Source organism: Dermochelys coriacea, chromosome 8 (assembly GCF_009764565.3).
Source record: "Dermochelys coriacea isolate rDerCor1 chromosome 8, rDerCor1.pri.v4, whole genome shotgun sequence".
NCBI lineage: Eukaryota > Metazoa > Chordata > Testudines > Dermochelyidae > Dermochelys > Dermochelys coriacea.
In genome coordinates, this window is record NC_050075.1 from 79,322,849 (window position 1) to 79,346,034 (window position 23,186).

Sequence of the window (23,186 nt, forward strand, 5' to 3'; positions counted from 1 at the left end):
CATTTGATGCTCTAACCCAGGGGTGGGCAAACTTTTTGGCCTGAGGGCCACCTCTGGGTGGGGAAATTGTTTGCAGGGCCATGAATGTAGGGCTGGGGCAGGGGATTGGGGTGCGGGAGGGAGTGTGGGGGTGTGGGAAGGGGTGCAGTGTGCAGGAAGGGGCTATGGGCAGGGGGTTGGGGTGCAGGAGGGGGTGCAGAGTGTGGGAGCGGGCTCAGGGCAGGGGGTTGAGGTGCAGGAAGGGTATGGCAGGAGGGCTTGGGAGTGCGGGCTCCAGCCTGCTGCTGATTACCTCAAGCGGCTCCGGGGTGGCAGTGGCGTGCAGCGGGGGTGAGGTAGACTCCATGGCCTTGCGCCGCTCCCAGAAGTGACCAGCATATCCGGTAGTGGCTTTTGGGAGTGGGGCAGGCGGCTCCGCTGCGCACTGCCCGCACCAGCGGGTATCACCCCTGAAGCTTCCATTGGCCGCGGTTTCCCGTTCCCAGACAATGGGAGCTGTGGGGGGCGGGGTCTGCAGGTGAGAGCAGCATACAGAGCCCTCTGTCCTCCTCTTTTCCCAGGGGCCGCAGAGATATAATGTCAGCTGCTTCTGGGAGCAACACTGGGCCAGGGCAGGCAGGGAGCCTGCCTTAGCCCCGCTGCTCCATGGAGCTGGCAATCCTGCAAGCCAGATTGAAAGCCCAGGTGGGCTGGATTTGGCCCACGGGCTGTAGTTTGCCCTCCCCTACTCTAACTGGTGGGGGAGGGCAAACTAACTACTAGTGAGACTAGTACAATATTAACGTTAGCAGAGTGAGGCTCAACTATGTTCTGCAGTAGGACATCTGAAGGGGAGATATGTGTGGAAAATCCCAAATTCCAGCTGCAGAGGAATTTGAGAGATTGTACATGATAGTATGAGAGTGCTGCGGTACACTCCCCTCCTGATCAGTCCATTTAACTAACATTCACCATGTTTGGTATGTTGTTCCAAGTCAGAGTATAAACACTAAACAAGTAATAGTAACCAGAATCCTATTTTGCTTCTCTTTACTGCACTCTAGTAATAAGTCGTTACGGTCTTGTCCCAGCTTGTGGCTTAACTTTGCCTCAACTGACTGGCAATATAAGGACTTCTTCAAAGCAAAAATGGAGTGATGAATTATAAGTGTGAGGGACCCAAAGCTTAAAACCAGTGGATTTCCCCTTACTTCTATAATTGCTTATCGCTAGGGTAAAATCAGCTAGGAATTGTAGCACTGAAAGTGACAATGTTAATGTCTCATGGCAACAGCAAAATAAATAGCATTTCTTGGAGTAACAATCCCTCTTCTTAACTTCCATCTGAACCCAGTTGTTGCCATCTTGAAAACTGAGCATGGGCCTATGCCCAGAGAAACAATCAGAAATCATGATGCATTTGCCATTGATGTACTATGTTTTTGTTCAGTGGCCAGTGGCTAGGCGGGTGGATTTTGGCTGGGTTGCACACAGTCTATAATAACCTTAATTGAAGACATAGGCTTCAACAAATATTATTAATTACTATACACTCGTCTTTGCTCAGAGGCTAATCCTGTATATATAATCCAGATCCAGAACGAGTTATGCAGCAAAATATCAATTGAAGTCGCTGTTAGTTTTGCTTGCAAAGGAGTGCAGTTTTGGGAAAAGAATTCAGCTGTGTTATGAAGGGGGGAACCATTTCAGTTTTACTAATTTCACATTCACCTAGGCATCACCATTGTGCCTCAGTAACGCAACAGAGAATCAATGAGTATTCACAGACTTTAAAGATCCCTGAAATACCTTGCTGCTGCTGTTACATTAATTTTTTAATGTCCAAAAGTTACTAGGTACTTTACAAAACCAAGAAAGACACTCCAAGACACCTCACACTAAACTCAGATGTGACACCACAAGTGAGGATAATAACAAACAAAAGGGTGCAGGGGGGCCTCAGGAGAAGACGTAAAACCAAGGTTACAATAATGTATGGTCACTTAAATAAAGCAGGAATATATTTTGGTGGTCCCATTCACTATATTTGTGGGGGACTTGGGATCTTTTCTGAGAGTGTATTAACTAACTTGTATGTGACACAGCAAAAGTGAGCTTTTTCAGAAGGGATTTGAAGCAGGAGATGGTGGTGGCTCAGTGAGCAGATTCTGAGATGGTGTTTATGGGGCAGTGTGGCAGAAGGTACAGAGGTAGGAGGGAACAAAGGAAAAGAAGGAAGCATAAAGATTTGCATCAGAGCAGTGGGGATTAGAGGAGAGCCTGAAAGGAGACAAGGTCAGAGATACCGGCTGGTGCTGAGTGAGTAGGAAAGCTTGAAAGCTAGGACAAGGTTACCGGGGTCTCTCCTGGAGTCAAAGCTCTGAGGCTTGATAAATTAGTACATAAATAATAGCTTTATTATAGGAATTCATGCTGACTAAACTGCCTAGTCTAGTGGATGCTGTGTAAGACCTGGGATGGATTCTGAGTGGGCAGTCTTTTCTAAGGTTCTTAAAAATATGCATGGTCAGAAATTTGGATGGGGATCTTTGTAGGAAATTATTTGCATCAGGACAGGTTTATCTATTTGAATGTTCTTTAGTTGAAAGAAAAAACATCTCTTGTATGATTTCAAAAGTTTTCCTTTCAGACTGCTGCTAGGATTCACCCCAAACACTAAACATGTTTCCTAATCACATCAGTTGTTTAGACATTTTTAGAAATTTCCATCTAACTGTTCAACTTTCTAGTGACAGCAGTGTTCAGTTTCTCCATTAGGGTCTTATCTGCCTGCTGTAATAGCTAGAAGGCAGCAGCTACCAAACAGGTTCAGTGGGTTACAGCTACCTCAGATGGCCTGTGAGTGAGAGGCTGCAAGATATCTCCTTTCAAGGCCTGCAGGCTTTGACCTCCTAATAGGTGCCTAAACAGGGTCCCATCTGTCACATATGTAGGCAACAGTATCAAATTGAAAAGGCTGCAAAGTAGTAATAGCCTCTTATCCCATAGTTTAGCCTGTGATACCTGATAAACCATATAGCATAATCAGAATATGGTCAGAATGTGCTGCTTGGACACGTAAGTTCCAAAGAGACACTGAAGTTGGCAGACTTGTACTTTGACCTGTTTTTTTCCTTTTGAGGGTGTGGTGGTTATTGTCTAGGTTGGGTTCTTTTTTCAGGCTATTTTTAGTTCTTCAAAACTTAAATAAGGACCAGATAAAATACTCTGGCAACTGGTCAAGGCAAATGAGCAACCTTAAAATAAAAGAGATGCTGTCAGCTGGAAATCTAGTCAGTTTCAAAAAGTGAGTTAAAGTAGTTTCAGATACTACACCCTCCTCTGCCCCTGTCCCCCACACACCAATTTTGGTTTTACACTCAACATTTTCAATTTTTAAAAATGTTTCTCTCCCACATAAGCAACAGGAGAAGCTGCCAAATTACACAGTGAAAATGGCTATGCATACAATACTATTAAATGCACAAAGTAAACAAATTGAAAAATAGAAAGAAAAAAAAACAGTAATCTTAGGTATTACAAATAACAGTAGCAGTTTAAAAAAATCAAAGAATGATTTGTTTTTTAAGTTGGTGGGGTCCTTTTACATACCTGTGTATGTGTGTGCTGGAGGAACATTTAATTTAGGAAACAGATTTCAACAGGGAAGGGGAAAATATTTTTTAAATAATAAAAACAGTTAATAATTATGTGTCTATATTGCTGTAAATTTACACATTACTTTATAAAGTAGATTATTATACATTTGCTGACACCACTGTGTCCTTTCCAGTTTGACTATTTTAAAACGTTGTGTGTCTTTTTATTGTGGGTGAGTTATAAAGATTACACTAAGGGATGGCTGGGAAATCAAATAATTAGAAAAGAGATTGGATAAGCCATGGTTTGCATCCACTAAAGAATGTAAATATTTTGAGTATCTTCAACAGTTAACCCTTCTCAATAACAATTCTAATCTGAAGAGCATACTTATTAGGAGAACCCACTTGGAAAAGTATAGAGATCTTAGTACCCTTTAACTGCGTATTTTAAGCACAAATAATTTTCATAGATGGGCTTTCCACACTCACCACACACTCCCAAAACAAAACAAACACACCTTTGAAGACAAAATAAACTGAAAAGTATTTTAAGATAAATATAAATTTGATTCAATAAATGTTTTATTGTGCAAGTAACTTTACTGGAAACTCAGAGAGAACTACTATTCAGACAGAATTACCGCCTAGCAGGCCTGGTTCTCATTGTCAGTCTCTCTACTGTTAGGTATTATACATATATCCCATTTCTCCTACCTTGGTTGATATGCCACCATCATAAAACATACCAAGTCATCCTAATTTCATAGTAGCTAGTGAAAGACAAACTACAGTAGTCGCCCAGGTACAGAAGATTCTTTAAGTATGCTGAACTATGTTTTCATTAACTCTTGGATTAAAACTGTATAGGAGGATACTTGTCTGCAGGAAACTGCATCGTAACGTTGAGAATGAGTGGTCTCCCCAGCCCAAAACCTGTCCCAGGAGCTGACCACTGTATCGCGTGACAAGTACCTCAGCCTAACCCCCTTTCCACCAGCTGCATTTTACAAGGTGCAGTCACATGGAAACTAGGCAATGTGTTAAGAGTTAATAGATGCTAGGCTGGACTTGTTTGACTAAATGATAAATTATTAATAAAAAGTTGGTATATGTGAATTATTTCTCTAATGTTATAATAGCACATTGGCTGTAATCAGTGTTCCCTCTTGGTGACTCTTTTGTTATATTAATACCGTGTTTTGTTATACCCTAGCTGGCCCCTGACTCTATTGAAGTACATCATACATTTTCTGCTATAAAGCACATCGTGTCACTTCAACAGAGACAACATGGCATCTGAGACATGCCTCAAGCTGCACTGTTCACACTACTACGAATAAGACTGAGTGTCAACATTTCCATTCTAGAAATCTATTTTAACTGATCTATATAAGTGGCTGTGGGTGAAGCCAAAGAGGGTTGGGATTGACTTCTGTATTCACCCACAAGTCAGGCAAACCTTGATGTCAATATCACTACATCATTTTCATGCCACTAGAGCCTGTGGTCCAGAAAAGGATTCAAACTCCAGCATAGGTGCTGGGGATGCTGCCATGCCTTCTGGCTTGAAGTGGATTCCTTTATATACATGGTTTACAATTTGGGTCAATGACTCTCAGCACCTCCACTATACAAATTGTTCCAGCACCCTTGAACTCCAGGAGAGGGCAGACTGCAACTAAATACCATGTTCTGCTCTGCCTTGCACTCTGTGCAGCCGGCTTGAAGCCAGTGCAATTGCATGGAATGTAAATTGGGACAGAATTCAGCCCTGAACACACACATGCTTGACTAAACCATAACAAAGTTCGGGGGAAGGGCAAGATAGCTCTCTACACATGTAAACAGTGAGGATGCAGAGGAAATGCTTCAGGTGCTGCTAGAATGTACAACTAGATATAATTAGATGAAATTAAACAAAAGAAAATGCAGGTTAAATAGCAGGAAATGCTTCCTAACAGGGTGATCAATTGCTATGGAATAATCTCCTAAAGGGAAGTGGTAGGAGCCCCATCACATGAGACATTTAAACCTAGATTGGACTAAATGCTAGCAAACAGGGAGGTGTGATTAGGGAAAGATAGATAAGATGACCTACTAAATTATTTCCATCTCTTATTTCTAGGATTCCTTTGTGTCTTCCAGTTGGTGGCCAGGCAATAAATAGGATTGCCAACCCTCCCAGGAATTGGGTTTGATCTCCCAGAGGCTACTGAAGCCAATCCAGGAGATTTTAGGCCGCTAAAAGTCTGGCACCTCGTACCGGGGCTAAGGCAGGCTTCCTACCTGCCCTGGCTCCGCGCCACTTCCAGAAGCAGCTGCCATGTCTGGCAATGTCTCCTAGGTGGAGGCGCAGCCAGGGGGTCTCTGCGTGCTGCCCCCACCCTGAACGCTGACTCTGCAGCTCCCATTGGCTGGAAAAGGGGAACCGCGGCCAATGGGAGCTGAGGGGGCGGTGCCTGCAGGCAGGGGCAGCGTGCAGAGCCACCTGACTGCCCCTGAATCTAGGAGCCACTGACAGACATGCTGCAGCTTCCGGGAGCCAAACAAGGTAAGTGCCACACAGCTGGAGACTGCACCCTGAACCCCCTCCCACACTCCAACCCCCTACCCCATCCCTGAGTCCCCTCCTGCACCCAAATTCCCTCCCAGAGCCTGCACCCCGAATCCCCTCCTGCACCCCAATGATTTGCCCCAGCCCTGAGCCCCCTCCCACACCCAAACGCCCTCCCAGAGCCCACAGCCCAAACCCCTTCCTGCACCCAAGCCCATGTCCTAGCCCTGAGCCCGCAACCAAACTCCCTCCCAGAACCCCCACCCTCTCCCTCACCGCTACCCCAGCCCCCTCCCACACCCCAACCCTCTGTCCCAGGCTCAGCCTGGAGCCCCTTCCCACACTCCAAACCCCTTGGCCCCAGCCCAGAGCCCACACCCCAACCCCGTGCCCCAGGCCAGTGAAAATGAGTGAGGATGGGGGAGAGCGAGTGACGGAGGGAAGGGGGCTGGAGTGAGTGGGGGAACAGGGCCTCAGAGAAGGGGTGGGGGAGGGGCGTGGCGTTGGGGAAGAGCCAGGGCAAGGGTCTTTGGGTTTGTGCGATTAAACTGTTGGCAACCCTAGCAATAAAGTGAACATAACTAATTATCAAGTCCTCCACACCCCTACTTCACAACACTGGCAAGTGAGCAAATAATGGAATTTCCCAGTGTGACCCAGTAGGAACTAGATCCTATTTTCTTCTCAGCTGTAATATTCTTTGCATATCTTAGAGCCCCTCAGATCAAAACATGGTTGCCAGTGTAGCCAGGAGAAACTCTGTTCTTTAAAACTTAGCTTTGATCTGTTGCACTTGATAGGTGTATTCTAGATGACACAAAAGACACTCAGTATGTTCATTTGCATACCAGTATGCAGAATGCCTTTCTAGTTTTCAGCTATTTCATAGCAGTAATCATGTCCAAGTACTGGGAACAAATAAGTCCCCAGATAAGAGTGAAACCATCAGTGCATGTGCAGACATACTTTCTTTCAGTTTCTTTTAAGAAACTACTCTGTACTGTTTCCCTCAATAGTATGTATACCTAGCATAGCTGCGATTTATGTGTTAAATATTAATTTATTTAACGGAAAGGCAAAGTAAACAGACATAGAACTCCACACAGCTCCAGGCAGTCTGAGCTTATGCACTGGGCTTTGGTGGTGACTTTGGGTGTATAATTATGAAGTTACTGTATAGGTATATGGTAAAGAGGTTTCCTAATTAGTAAATGGCATAATTTACGCAGAAGGAAAAAGCATGTTACATTTTTTCAGCATTGGAAGTTCATATGAAACAATCTATTAGTAATCAGATTTGCACCCAGTGTTCCTTACTGTTGATAAAAGATTTCTCCATGTGATGATACTGTTTAGTTTTGGTTTTATCTTACATGTTTAGTCACTTTATTGCTTAAAGTTTGAGATGACTCAATTATATATCACTGATGTGTCCATTTGATTATCCTAACTAGAGTATATTAAATGCACCACAGTACATGATTTTTAGTAGAATAAAACACTCCAATTAAGAACCTATCCATGTGTCTGTTTTGAATATTAACCTTGTTTTTCAGAGATTGAAAACTGTGCAAAATTTTGCTCCCACACTGAAACTTTGCATAAGTTTTTAAGTTTGTACAGGTTTTTTTTTCACCCTCATTTCTAAATCATAGAAGTAAAAACAGTACTTTAAAAATGCAAATACTCCTGAGCATGTAGTTTTTAAAAGTCTTTTTCCTTACTGACATTTTGTAGGTCATTAACTGATCACACAAGTTGGAGCCTTTGGGGATTTATTTTTAAGTGTAAAAGTAATGTGCTGATTTTCAAAAATCTACTCTGTGTTACCATCACTTTTATCCATAATGATTTTTTACCCACACTAACCCATATTAACATATCAGTAGTTCTTTGGTAGGGACTGACATAAAATTGAAATATTATGACTTAGTGGATTTTAACATTGTACACACTAGGACTTTTAAGAGTCTTAACATTATTTGGGAACATGTTTGTTTCCACATGATACATATTTTAAACTGTGCTAGAAGAATAGAGCTACAGGACAGTGTTCAAACTCCTCTAAAGCAGCTGGCTAGAATATGGCTCTGTCCTGATATGGGTGAACTTCTAACAGTTCTAGGGTTAATCTGGTTTGGATTAACACCCATAAATTCAGATGTTTTTTCTGAACTACTGTAGCAACCTCTTGAAGTTAGGAAGCTGAGGTGAAATGCTTATGAAAACAGGCTTTCTATTTCTATTTCCTTCTTTGGGTCAGACTAGAAAGAGCCGGAAAAATCCTTTCTCATGGCAATTTGGCACTTCTACCTCTAGTACTGGCCAAAACCAGCAAAATAGAGATGCACAAAAATAATAGGGTGGAGGAGGAGGGAAATAATTACTGTATCTAATTTTTTGAACCCCAGAAAAGGTTCTTTTCATGTTTTGAGTGGTTTGACTCTGATCTTATTTTATTGACTCTGATCTTATTTTATTTATTTATAATGGATATTTGAATCCATTAAACCCTTAGTTCATGTCTACCTTCAGGTTGGATCAAGATTGAGCGTTAGGAGCTGGGAACTGCTGTTTCTGCACACTGACCTCTTATACTAAACAAAGATGATAATAGCAGTTGCCATTTGTAAAATTATGTGGACCATTTTCAGTCTGTGGGGGTCATGCTCTGGCCATTCTTATTTTTCAGTGTATCCTTAACGAGGTTTATACAGGATCTGAGAATAAGGTCTTACAATAGCCCTGTAATTGCGTCAGATGACTATAATCAAAGGAGGTAATGACAGTATATTATGGAAGGCTCGTTAAGGTATTAACTTGCATTCTATAACAGCAACCAACAGAAACTTTTTTAAAAATGCTCAAAATAGCAGCGGTAGTAAGTGCAACTGTTCTTATTTATATTTCACCCAAGTGTAGAACAGAGCCATGAATACACCTGCTAGTTAACTTAACCTGTGATGCTGAATGATTATTATTGCCACAAGTGATTTATGTTGTGCCTTTCACTGTATTATCTTGGTAAACTTTACATAGCTTGTAAAAACCCTTTCATGACCCCTTGTAACTTACTGGTCAGACAAGGAGACCATGCCAATAGCCTGAATGTTAGGAATACTGGAGCCAGCATTTAATTTAAAGCCTAGCCAATGGTGCATCTTAAAGCATTTTCTGAAAATGGCCAGGGTTTGACAAATTTCTGGCAGGAGTGAATTCCAGAGAGGAGATTCTGCTCCCAAACTCTTCTGCTCCTGGATCCATTAATCCTTGCTTTTGGAACACTTAGCTTAAGCATTTCTGATTCAGATGGCAAGTTGGGTCAGAGATGGGAAAGGTGGTGACTAAACCATTTAGGACTTTTTCTTTCTTTCTTTCTTTCTTTCTTTCTTTCTTTCTTTCTTTCTTTCTTTCTTTCTTTCTTTCTTTCTGTAACTGGCACCTTCAATTCCACCTGGAAGGTGACAAGCAACCAGTTCAGAATGTGGAGCACAAGTGTATTATGGTCTCTTGGTCCACTTTTCTCAGAAAGTATACAGCTGTATTCTATGCTAGTTGAAGCTTTCGAGTGTCTTTCCAAGTTAATCAAAATAGACTAGGTCTAGTGGTAACAAAGGTATGGATAACTGGAGTTAGGTCTGCACCTGAAAGAAAAAGGATCAATATTTTGGCAGGCTGACAATAAAAAAAGAAGATTCTGACCCTTGTTTGTTGACTATGAAATGAGTAATAAGACTCTGATTCCAGACCATTTTGACAATGGGAAGGTAGACACTCTCTTGGTAAAGGGAGTGCTTGTGGATTTCACCAGTCAGCATCATCTCCATGATATCTTTTAGCTTTCATACTATTTCTCTTTCTGCCAGAATCTGGGAGAGTAAAGAAACTGCTTTGCCAAATTCAATGAAAAGGAGACTCCGGGGTCTTATTCAAAGTCACGGAAGGCTCCTTTACACTGCTTTCCGGGGAATTACTCATGTGTGCAAAGTTAAGCATATGTTCGCAGGAATAAGGCCTACATTTGTATAGATCACATTTTAAATGTTTATTATGGGGCTTTATAGAATATAGGTGATGGAATTTTTCAAAATTATATGAGGGCAATTTCAAAAATTTCACTGAATTTCCATGGGACCCAACATTTGCACACTTCAGAATATCCTAGCTTGTGAAAGGTTATTTTCTGAGGCAGATCTGCTGTGCTGTCTAAAGTAGCAGCAAGGATGTTAAAGGGTACAGTATTTGTCAATCTTCCATAATGAGCTATTGAGGCTTTTCATCAGTCATGAGAGCTATTGCTGACACGGGTGTCCTAGATATGGATTGTAGTTTGTCACAAATGCTGCCTCACCTGACTTTAAATCTTTCAGCCATCTCTCTCTCTCAGTTCATGGCTTCATTGTTACAGGTAGTTTACAGATGTATAAGTCTCTTTCTTCGCCAAGGATATTTATCACCACTTGATTCTTAAGTTTTATGTTTTGGCAATCTCAGTTTAGTGGAGCCACATGAGATATCTGGGAACCCAACAGCTCAGGAAAGATGTATTGAATAAGAACCCCAAAATGGCAAAACCCGACCTGTATCTTGTTAGACAAACCAAATTGGTGATGCTGCTTTATAAATTATCCTGTATTACGTACAGGAAAATTTCTTTGTCCTTTTCTATTTTTTTTAAGGTCACATATTCGAAACCTATATACAAATAACCCTAAATGCCTGGCAGTCTCCCCAAAAGAATTTAAAACTTCACACTGAGTCTTGTTTCTTAAACCCCTGTACTTTTGTAGGAGGCCTGATAACAATCGGTCACATTTTGTACTACATGTTTTGCAGCACCTGAGCAGAACATAGTGAGTTATGTACAAAAACTCAGTTTGACTCCTCTTTGCCTGGCTTGAGTCAGCTCAAGCCAGATCCTCAATGGTATTTTATCTGGGTTTTTGTGTGTGCAATCATTTGATGGTTCTGTGTGCACATAAAGGATGCAAAGATTTTTTTTTAAAAAGAACCTTCTAGTTATCTACAATAAAATGTGTTTTGCAACCACAAGTTGGAATGGAAATACCTTTCTGAGATACAGATCAAACTTTGTTTTATAGATGCAATTATTGGCAGCTTTTAATTTAATTATTTCCTGTGTGGCTATTTCATGGGGGAATACGTTAAATGCATAAACTGCTCCATTAAATGCCTGTGAGTCTATGAAGAAAATACTGAGTGAAACAACTATGCAAGCAAAATTACACTGAAATTTCTTTCATGGCAGTACATACCCAGAGTAGCAAACTAAGGGCCCAGTCTGCAAACATGTATGTGAGTAATCAAGTTGTTTAAGGATTGGGCTCCTAATGTCTAATACTTTTTATCAACAAATGTTCTGCCTGTTAAAGGAAAATCCCAGTGTAATATAAAAGATTCCAATCACATCATCAGAGACTGAAAACAAAGAATTTACTACAATGCTTTTAAAAATATTTTAAGGACAAAGGAGGAAACTGCCATCTTAACAATTTGGCAATGCAAAATGAGAGAGAGAGAGAATCTACCTTCCTCTGATGGAATCTAGGACATTTGTAAGTATGAAAATCACTGATAGGGAAGGTCTATATTTTTTTTTTGTATATGTGTTTTTAAGTGTTAATTCAGCCAACTCACATTAACTTTCTCAAGTGTGTGTGTGTGTGTATGTGTGTATATATATATATATATATATATATATATATATATATATATAATGTGTATATAGATATAGAACTTAGCTGCCAGCAACCTTTGAATGTTTCCAGTGCTTTGTAATTGAAAAGTCTCTAAGTCTCTTCAGACTTGGACCCTTATCCCAATGGGCACACTGTAGGTTGGCTCTCCTGGCTGGAGTTCCAACAGTGAAGTCAATGGCAGTCAGCCTCCATTGAGTTCATACTTGGTCATCCAGCTATGACTCTGTTGGAAAGTACAATTAAGATGGCAGCCCCAATAAGAGAGAGGATGAATAAATATACTGACATTTTTAAAGTTTTTCAAAAATTGTTTTAGACATTTCTTTTAATATATCTACTAGCTTCCCAATCTTGTAGCAACGTAGGCATTTGTTTAACTTTAACTCACTGAAAGTACAGTAGAACCTCAGTGTTACAAACGCCATGGGAATGGATGCTGTTTGTAACTCTGAAATGTTCCTAACTCTGAACAAAATGTTACTTTTTTTTCTTTCAAAAGTTTACAACTGAACATTGACTTAATACAGCTTTGAAACTTTATTATGCAGAAGAAAAATGCTGCTCCTCCCCTCTTTTTTTTTTTAGTAGTTTACGTTTAACACTGTGCTATATTTGCAGTCAGTGGGGTTGTTTTGTGTTTTTTCTCTGCTGCTGCCTGATTGAATACTTTTGGTTCCAAATGAGGTGTGTGGTTGACAGGTCCGTCCATAACGCTGAGGTTCTACTGTTGTCCCATTTAAGTCAATGGACCGGCTTCCAGTGCATAGAGTTAATCACATACCCAAGTCTTTACAGGATCAGGAACTAAATTTGTATTTGGCTTATGTGATATTACAGCTAATCACTGGAATTTTTCTTTACGTGCATCCTACACAACGGAAAATAAGGAAAAAACACTGCCTCATGTTAAGAACTGCACCCTGAGTATCTGTAAAAGAGCATAAGAAACACACAAGCATACAGTTTTGGATTAATCCACTAAAACTAGGAACAACAATGTTGAAATGGGGACGGTAGTATATTCTCAGAAGATGTCGGATCATTTTGGTTTTAGTTATTTCTTGGTATAGATTTAGATGAAAAGTTAGGACCAAAATGCAGTCCCCAGCTCATCCAGCAGGGGGCACTCTATTAGTAGACAAAAATAAGTAAACGCAGAACCAAGAGTGATATTCATTTGTAAAAAAAACAAAAGCATTTTTAGCTGACATATTTGGTCAGAAACATTTGTTATGGTAACTGAATATATGAAACACAAAGATCAAAAATAAAAGTAAAACTATTATTATAAAGGTTTCAGAGTAGCAGCCGTGTTAGTCTGTATTCGCAAAAAGAAAAGGAGTACTTGTGGCACCTTAGAGACTAACACATTTATTTGAGCATAAGCTTAGTGAGCTGTAACTCACGAAAGCTTATGCTCTAATAAATGTGTTAGTCTCTAAGGTGCCACAAGTACTCCTTTTCTTTTTATTATTATAAAGAGTTCAGTTATCAAACTTATCATTACTTTCAATATTTAGGATGTGGAACTAATAATTATGACTGAGTCAAACACATAAAATCACCTAGTTACACAAACTAGTATACTTATTTCCAAATAATTTTCTTTTAAAAAGGGGAAAATGTATATAAAAGGTCAAAAATGGCAGAAGTTCCTTTTTCAAGTTGCAAAGGTGTAGCATAAGTGATAAACTATTGTGAAGTACATATTGGATATAAATCATATCCGCTACTCTTTCTTTTCCTCATAGCTTAATTCATAAATACACAAAACATTATATTAATGGATTACTTGTGATGTTATTAGATTGGTGCTATTTACACCTATATGCAATATTCTTTCAGCATTTTAATGTTAAAACTTTTAGAAAGATGTATAAATCCCATAACAGTTTGTGAGTGGAAAGTTATAACTACGTTCTCTAAACTCACAGGCAAACCTAAATTTAGTTTCCACAAAACAGAAAGAACATGCATAATGGCTTAATCATGGAGAGTGTGGGGATATTATAAACAAGATGAACTATTTTATTTGTTATTCATAATACTTGTAAGAGAAAGACTGGAATTTCTATGTAGATGTTTGTGAAATGGCTTGTGTAACCCAGTTATGGTTCCATATGCCATATTTCACCACTGTACAGTTATGTTTTTGTTCTCATTTCCAAGATATATAAATAGAACTAAGATAAGCTTTCCTGGAGCTCTTTGCTATGAAAGAAAAGAAAGGCACTGAGCAAGATCTTCCTATTAATGCCAGGGGACATTTGTAGACTACGATAGGCTGCTGAAGCCATTCTCTCAGCAAAAGAAGCACCAATGTTTCTATTGGTAACCCTTTTAAAATTATATGGTTTTTATGTAGAGATGCAGGCTTGATAATGAAGACACTATTCACATAACGTATGGGTAACAAATTTCCACCCACTAAACCTAAGCCTAAGCATGCTTTTTGGTATTTCAAAATGCCATTTATACTTTATAAATGTGGCATTTGTCTTGGAGACTATAATAACGGGCCAAATTCAGCCCTGGTGTAAGCATGTTCAACTCTGATGCCAATCTTTAATGGGGTTCTGTAAGTTGGTTCCTCTCCAAATGACTGTGGATGTGCCTGTTGTTTTAAAACAATTCTCACACATTATAAAATCTGTAACAGAGTTGGGCTTTATTGACCAGGTAGCTTAAAGGTTATGTGTAAAGGGAGGAAAAATAGATTTGTGGCCTATGGATGTGCCTGATCTTTTAGGTAGGACATAGGGGGGAAGGGTGAGAGAGAACATTAAAAATTCATCTCTTTAAATATTCCATGACCTAATAATTTTGACATGAGAGACACCGTGCAAGTGAAACCTGAGTAACAGAGTAAATATATTTGTAATTAGACGGATTAAAATAAAAACTTTTTAAAAAAACCCTCAGTTCATTAAATGCTTTAAAAAAGCAGAACCTCCTCTTTTTCTAGGTCAGCCTTACTTAGGTAGCCTGCAAGGTGAGGCAGGTTTTCTTTCAAGGATAAAAATAAAAGCAGTTTAAGAGGGACTTGTTCAATTAGTTCAAAACTGTGCCAGCCACTAGGGCGTTGAGTGCAGTCCCAGCGCAGGTTTGCAGCTGGTCAAGGCCACCTGTGGCACTTGTTGGCCTTTTCCCCTTCGTCTTCTCATACAGAGTCAACAAAGGCAAAGCCCTCCCGGCAATTTCGCCGTCCCGAATCTCTGCACCCTCGTCGTGCTTTAGTCGCTGTTTTAGCACGAAGAGCGCGGGTAACCCTTCCCCCGTGCAACACTGGGAGCGGGGGGCGTCTTTGGGTGCTTCACTCCAGCCACGGCCAAGGTGCAGCTGGGGGAGGGCATGGTTCACTCTCCCTCCCAGGGGAGGGCCTGGGAGAGGAGATTCAGGCCCTCTGTGCTCTAGTCCAGCCCCTGCCCTAGGTATTCGCACACATGCATGTAGCGGGCGAGGGGGAGCAGAAGGGGCTGTGACCCTCCCAAGAGCTGCAAGGAGGGACTAACCGAGGGGAGATTTATATACACACACAGAAAACATGAAACAATGGGTTTATCATAAACACTGTAAGGAGAAAAGGAGTACTTGTGGCACCGTAGAGACTAACAAATTGCTCACGAAAGCTTATGCTCTAATAAATGTGTTAGTCTCTAAGGTGCCACAAGTCCTCCTGTTCTTTTTGCCAATACAGACTAACACGGCTGCTACTCTGAAACTGTAAGGAGAGTGATCACTTAAGATAAGCCATCACCAGCAGCAGGGGGGGGGGAAAGGAGGAAAACCTTTCATGGTGACAAGGTAGGCTATTTCCAGCAGTTAACAAGAATATCTGAGGAACAGTGGGGTGGGTGGGGGGGGGGGGAGAAATAACATGGGGAAATAGTGATCGCTCTCCTTACAGTGTGTATGATAAACCCATTGTTTCATGTTCTCTGTGTGTGTATATAAATCTCTCCTCTGTTTTTTCCACCCAATGCATCCGATGAAGTGAGCTGTAGCTCCCGAAAGCTTATGCTCTAATAAATGTGTTAGTCTCTAAGGTGCCACAAGTCCTCCTGTTCTTTTTGCGAATACAGACCAACGCGGCTGCTACTCTGGAAAGGAGGGACTGGTGTCTTCTCAGCCGCGTGCGTGTGTGGGGACAGCAGGTAGCGCCCAGAGGCGGGTCGGCGCGGGAGCCTTCGCCTCGCCTCCGCCCCCCCCCCCCGCACTCGGAGCCCGGGCGGGGAGAGCCGGGCGCGCACGCTCCGCGGCGGGCAGCAAGACATGCGCATTGCAGGCCGCCCTCTCACCCCGCTCAGTTATGCCAAGTATGTGAGCGGCGGCCGGAGTCGGGCTGCGGGGAGGGAGTGCGACGCCGCCGCCGCCAGCAGCCGCGCAGGGGGGCACCCAGCGCCCCCCTGCTGGCGGGCAGCAGCTACTGAGGCAGGCGGGTGCGGGGCGGGGGCAGGCATGGCTGATCCTCTGCGCAGGACCCTCTCCAAGCTGCGGGGCAGGAGGTCCCAGCGCGGGGCGGCGGCAGGCGCGCACCCCCGCGCGGGGACCGGCGCCCCTCAAGGTAAAGCCCAGCAGCAGCCACAGGCCAGGGGGGCGCCGTGGGCTCAGCCCAGGAGCCGGGCGGTCTCGGCGCCCCCAGGGGCTGGGAGCCAGGAGGAGCCTGGACAGCGGCAGCCAGGCTGGCCCCGGCGGGGGAAGGCACCGCCTGACCCCGCAGCTCTGGGGGAAGGGACACCAGGAGCCCCGGCCACCCCTGGCTGTTCCCCGGGGGACCCAGCCCCGCAGCCCGGGTCCGCCCCCGCGCGGCGTGCTCCTGACGGCGAGGAGGGCGATTACTACGATAATGAGACTCTGCCCTGGGGCTGCCGCCCGGCCGAGGCGCGAGAGGCGGCGCAGGGGCTCCCTGCCGCCTGTGCCCGGGGCCGAGGGGAGGGCCGCTTGGCCGGGACCCGGGAGAGCACGGGTAGGCTGCGGAGCCAGCTGCAGGAGGCCTATTACCTGCTGATCCATGCCATGCACGACCTGCCCCCGGCCGGCCCCGCCTGCGCTGGAGGGTTCCCCCAGCCCGTCGCCTCTTGCGGGGCAGCGGAGAGCAGCGATGCCTGGTCCTCCTGCTCCTCCGGGGAGGGCAGCCCGCAGCAGCAGGTGCCCGCCCCCGCCTGGCCGCCCCTGCCCGCCCAGGGCTCCGCAGGGCGTCCCGGCCAGCTGGCGCCTCCCGGGCGCGGGGGTCAGAGCCTGGGGAGCCTCCCCCTTCTGCCCCCCGGCCGCCCCGCGAAGCCATCGCCTCTGCAGCGGTGTCTGAGCGACAGCCTGATCCGCTACCACCCCGTGGAGCCCGCCCTGGGGCACCTGCTGCAGGGCGAGCCGCCTGGCCCGGCCTGGGACCCGGCGCGGCCGGACGGCGGCCGCGGGGGGAGCGATGCTCCTGCAGCCGCGGAGCGCTCGGTCAGCGGCGGGGAGAGCCCGGCTCGGGGCGCGGGGGCGCGCCAGGCCGAGCGGCTGCTGCTGCTCGGTGCCCAGGGCTCCGCGCCGCCAGAGGCAGCGGCCGGAGGCGGGCTCCCGGCAGCGTGCCCCGGCAGCCGCCCGCATGCCCCCCAGAGCCCCGGCAGGCCGCCCGCGGTCAGCGTCGGGAAGCTGCAGAAGTGGATGTGTAAAGGGCGCCTGCTGTCCCTGGGAATGAAGGGGCGCGTCGGGGCTGGGGCTTCCTCCGCGGACCCCAGAGCCATTGGGACAGGTGCGGCGCTGCCTGCTCGGCCAGACCTTGGAGAAGAGGGGCCCGCAACTCCGCCGGCTTGGAGAGGGCAGGGAAGCAAGGCCCAGGCAGCTCCCCCGGACCAGAGAGATCTGCTGACAGGTACGTTTGCAGGGATGGCGACCAGGCCGCCACACCGCTTGGGCCTGGCTTCAGCCTGTCACACTCTGCCAAGCAGCTTGTGCTCTGGAGGGCCCCTGGAGCCAACTTAACCCCATCTCTGGTCTGCCTTACTAAGGGGTGGTGACTGAAGGGTGGAGGGTAGCCTGCAGTTTGGAGGCACGTTCAACCATTCCTTACAGGGTGATAATGAAATGCGAGTGTAATGTCTCAGGTTGCCCTATAGCAGGGGAATGTGTATGTAGTTTTAGTATAACACACCTTGGTTCTTGGTTCAGAGGGGTTGGTATCGGCGATTTCAGATATTTATTACAGGTTCATGCACCTATAAAAGCAGTATACCTAAAAAGTTGAGTGTCATCTGCAAATTAGAGTTAATACTGGAGCTGTGTGAAGTCCTACATTTCCCTCTGAATACTCACCTATAGAACTTTGGGCGTTTTCTTGATTTGATTGAGGTAAATTGCACTTGCTAGTTCTGTCGCTAACAGTACTGGAGTTGTGAATGTGGCAAAACTTTGCCATAGGCAAAGTTACGACGTGTTTTAAGGCAAACGTTTTTCATTTCTCCAGTGAAATGGCTTTTTCACTGTGAAAATTGGCTTTAACTTTCCTAGAAAGCGGGGGGGGGGGGGGGGAAATTGAGTTGAATCCACAAAATGGTACTGCCACAAAAATATAAGAACTGACATTATTTTTAGTAGCTCTAATTGTGCATCATTAAAAATGGTACCAAGATGATGTATGTATTTGTTAGAATTTTGTAATTTATACTTGTGGTGTTGTACACCAGAGTAAAATGACTTACATATAGATAACCACTATAATATGTTTCAGAGTAGCAGCTGTGTTAGTCTGTATTCGCAAAAAGAAAAGGAGTACTTGTGGCACCTGAGAGACTAACAAATTTATTTGAGCATAAGCTTTCGTGAGCTACAGCCGATGCTGCATCCAATGAAGTGAGCTGTAGCTCACGAAAGCTTATGCTCAAATAAATGTGTTAGTCTCTCAGGTGCCACAAGTACTCCTTTTCTTTTCACTGTAATATGTTGAAATCATAAAGCAATCCTTTTTTAATTTCAAAAGCCCATGTGTTTACTTGCAGTAAACTCAAGTAGGAAGTTAACTGAACAAATATAATACCAAATGATTGGTATTGTCTCTTTTATACAGTATTGCATATTTCAAGCAACTCATTCACGTTTGGAAATTAGTTATTTTAAATAGAAGGTGTAGATGTACACAAACAATCTGTTCATTATTCTGGGCAATAAAACTCATCTCTTAAAACTGAAAAGGGCTTTAAATTTAATGACCAGCCTTTCAGTTGAACAAAATTAATTTTGTGCAGGTTCTTAACAATCTCCCTTTTTACCCAATCTTGTTTGCTTTATAACTTAACGCAAATAAACACAGTGTGCTTTGGCATATCCAGATTTAAGGCTTGACCACTGCAACCCCTTCCAGGAATGAGTAACCCTAGAAGTAAATACTGCTCATGTGACGAAAAAGTTGCAGAATTGGGGCCCCTACTTTATTCAATATGTAAATGTTTTACAACTCCCCAGGCTTTTTCTTTATACTGCTGCTTGCTCCATAATTCTTTTTTTTTTTCTTATTTTTCTAATTTACTTGAATGTTTGCAAGTTAATCATTAGTTTGGTTTGAACAAAAACAATATTGGAGTCTAAATTAATTCTGTGAAAATGTGAATGAGCTATTTTGATCTAGATGGAGAACTGCAAAAACTCTCTTCCCACTTAATTAAAAGCTTGGTTGTCAACCTATCCTGACATCCAAAAAATATGGCTTAGAAAGGTAGAGTGTGACCTTTTGTTGAAAAATTTTCTACACACAGTTGATAGACAGAATATCAACTTTTACCTCAGTCAAGTTGAAAGACTGAGACCCTGATCTGCATGTGCATGTTTGTAAAACTGGATCCTACTCTTTTTTATAAAGAAGTATTTAGTTAGTACTCAGTCAGTATATTGCAAGGTAAATTGAATAGTTAGCTTTAAAGAAAACCATAATAAACAAACATTGGACTGAGGCTCTTTGGGGAAGGGATCATCTTTTTTGTTCTGTTTTGTACAGCACCTGGCACACTGGGGTCTTGGTCTATGACTGGGACTCCTAGGTGCTGTGATGATACAAATAATTTTATCTAGAGAAGATTATTGTAAATAAGACTGCTTTAGACCAAAGGGTAAGGGACATGCATGACCTGCATATTTCTAAAATCCTTCCACTTATTTAAGGCCTGATCACTACTAAAGTTAATAGGATTGGAAAATCTTCAAAATGTGTCAGTCGGCTTACTGAACTAATTGTACCGTTAGAGCTGTATTTCTGTCAAATAGTGCATACTTATTGTCCAGACAAGGCAGTACTTGCATATTGGGACTTTACAAAATATACATTTTCACTAGGATCTATCTGAAGCTTTTTCAGTAATGGCTAATAATGTATTATTATTATTATTATTATTAGGCAGTATCGACTTCTGTCTCTGGCTGTTATCTTCATCTTTTGTCAGCTGCAATAATATAAACATATTGAGTCTTAACTGCAAAAGCGGTTGAGGTATCAAACTTCAGAGCTGACATTCAGAAATTTGATACTTTTGTAAGAATTTTAAAAATATTTAGACATTATAGATATTTATAAAATGAATTGCTTTAATTGTTTTGAAAAATACATTGAGCAGTTCAGATAAATCAGAACATTCATGAGTGTAGATATGTATGAGGTATATTGAAAGATTTGTGTTAGATTTCTCTGTGCTTGTCCTTGTCCTTTGCTGTGGTATGTGTGAGATTTCAAAGTAAAAATGCCTTTTGAAATCAAGGCTCTGATCCTGCAATCCTTAACGCATGTGCTTAACTTTACTACTGCCATTGACCTAAGTGGCACTTCTTGTGGTACTGAAGTTAAGCGAATGTGTAAAGGATTGTAGGATCAGGGTCTAAGACCATATAAAGGAGAAGTTCAGAGCTTACAAATACAACTGTCTGTCATTTGATTGTAAGTGACGGACTTGACATTTAAATCGAAGTATACCATTTGGCTGGTTCTGGATTTAAGATAAGATTTTTTTTGAAAATTTGTAATACTGACAATTTTGGCAGTAGTAAGCTTGTTTATTATTGTTTGCATAAGAGTGAGAATAGTATTTCTGAAATTCAAATTGTGATACAGCAGCAAATCATGTCATGGAAAATTATTCAAGAATTCTCAACACATTTTATCATTGTATTCCTTAGTAAGCCTTTCAAGTAAAGTTGTAATTGGAATATTGAACACTGTACTGGTATATGTTATCAAATGTACTTTGAGCTTTTGCTGTTCTAGGAGTAAAAGGTAGCTTAGGCCCAGATTTCAGACATATGATTGGTTTGTATATTTGGGCATGTGTATAATTTTTAAGAGTCTGCACTTCTGAGGATTGTAAGCTTTCCTAACTAATGCTAAAGGGCACACATTTCTGTGCAATGCTGACAGTAACACAGATATTTTTGTTGTAGAAATAGAGTACTTGAATGTTCCATCTATTTAAACTGTTAGATAGGAACAATTCCTTGGGCTGTTACTGGAAAATTGAGGATTTTAATGCAGCAATCAGATATAGAAAGTAAGCATTCCTAGCATATACCGTACTGGTTTAAATAAATATTTCTGACTTTGTGTAATGTCTAATCACAAATGATACATTTGCTATTTTGAACATTTATATTTTGTAATTATTTGGAGCAACAATAACAGCAAGAAAAATAATGGAGCAAGGAAATTAATTAAAAAGCAAGTTGAAATAACTGCCTTTTTATTATATTGTAGACAGAAATATAGGTCTTCACATCAGAACCATTATTAAGATTTCCTTATTAAAAAGGCAAATTCAATAAACGTTACAATAGCTTTAAACAGAGAGCTTGTCTGCACTAGGTCTTTTTAGTATGGGTACTAAAGTATCGGCTAGTGTAACTGCACCGATGCAGCCTATGTACACTAGGGTTTTATACCAATACACAGCATCTGCACAAAACAGACCCTTGTGTAGACACCCGATATTCTCAATATAAGGATGGCTGAATTGTTGTTCACAGTTAATGCTAATATTGAGTTCAAATATCAAAATTGATAAAAGAAAAGGAGTACTTGTGGCACCTTAGTGACTAACAAATTTATTTGAGCATAAGCTTTCGTGAGCTACAGCTCACTTCATCGGATGCATTTGGTGGAAACATCAAAATCGATGTGATCCTTGGCTTGTCCTTAAACAGTGTGTGTTTTTTCATAAGCTGTACACCGTTTATATACTGGTAATTTCTACACTGTGTTTTTCACAGTTTTTAACCTACATATGTAATGCGCAATCTTGTAATGAACAAGAGTCCTGCAAAATGTACTTCAGGGTTGTTTTTGCTACTTAAACGCTATTTTGTTGAACTTTTGTTTTAGGAGTATGCCTAGTTAAATGTTCAATGGTTATAAATTCTCTAGATTTATTGCAAAACAAGACTTCTTCAGCAAACATAATCATTAAAGTAGTTAGCAAAAGTATTTTAAGAATTGGTTGTTCAAAGAGCCTTAAATGCTGCCTGCATGCATTCTTTTACAGGTATTCATGGGGAAATAAAATGACTTTAATTAGAAGGAATCTGTTAATTATACTGTACAGACTTGATGCATAGCTACAGTAGAAATAAAATAGACTTGTTTTGCAAATCTTTGTGTTCATCTTGATCTTAGGTAGAGGGTACCTCACATTTACTTATTAAAGTGCTGGAGCCTGAATTTTGTGTTTAATGTGAACTTTACATTAATACAAAGTGCTGACATCTAAGTTAAAATAAATGAACAATCAGCTTTGTAGTACTAAGTAATTTATATGTCTGGTGAAGAAGAACTGCAATCTGTATTTAATTCAGTGGAAAAACTCAAAACCTTCAGATTGTATGTAAATAAAGGCACAAGCAAAACTTAAGTGTCATGAATCTAAATTACATAATTTAGTTTTTTTTTTTCATTTTTATTGTACTTTGATAATAGGAATACTGTGCTGTGATAACATTTTTAGAACATTGCTTTTTGGCTCAATAAACTTTTAAAAGTAACTTGTTCCTAGATTAAATTTTAACAAAGTGAAACAGTCTTAAGTGACTGTCTCTTTTGTTCTTTACAAAACATAATATGAAGAAATTTACAGCGACTATCAAAGTACTGATAAAATTGGATACTTAATGGAGTTTCTAATAAGTGGAGCAGAATTGTATTTGATGCACTTGGTTTAGGGCAGGACCTTTAAGACTGGAGGTTGCCTATAAAGTTGATCTGGGGTAAAGGTTTCATTCTAATTGTACTACCAAAGCACTTTCATTTCTGAAGTAGTGTGTTAAGACATTAAAACACACAGAGCAACTTTACTTGATCAGTTTACATTTCAATTTCAGTGT

General features: G+C 42.0%; 1 protein-coding gene across 1 annotated transcript in view; it reads left to right on the forward strand.

Annotated features, from left to right (window-relative positions):
- The first annotated feature begins 16,178 nt into the window (after window positions 1-16,178).
- The window catches only part of SYDE2 (synapse defective Rho GTPase homolog 2), a 52,813-nt gene continuing 45,805 nt past the window's right edge, over window positions 16,179-23,186 (forward strand). The window contains exon 1 of the mRNA XM_038415000.2: window positions 16,179-17,712. Coding sequence (XP_038270928.1) covers window positions 16,314-17,712 — 1,399 coding nt within the window. The 5' untranslated portion in view covers window positions 16,179-16,313. The remainder of the gene's footprint in view (window positions 17,713-23,186) is intronic.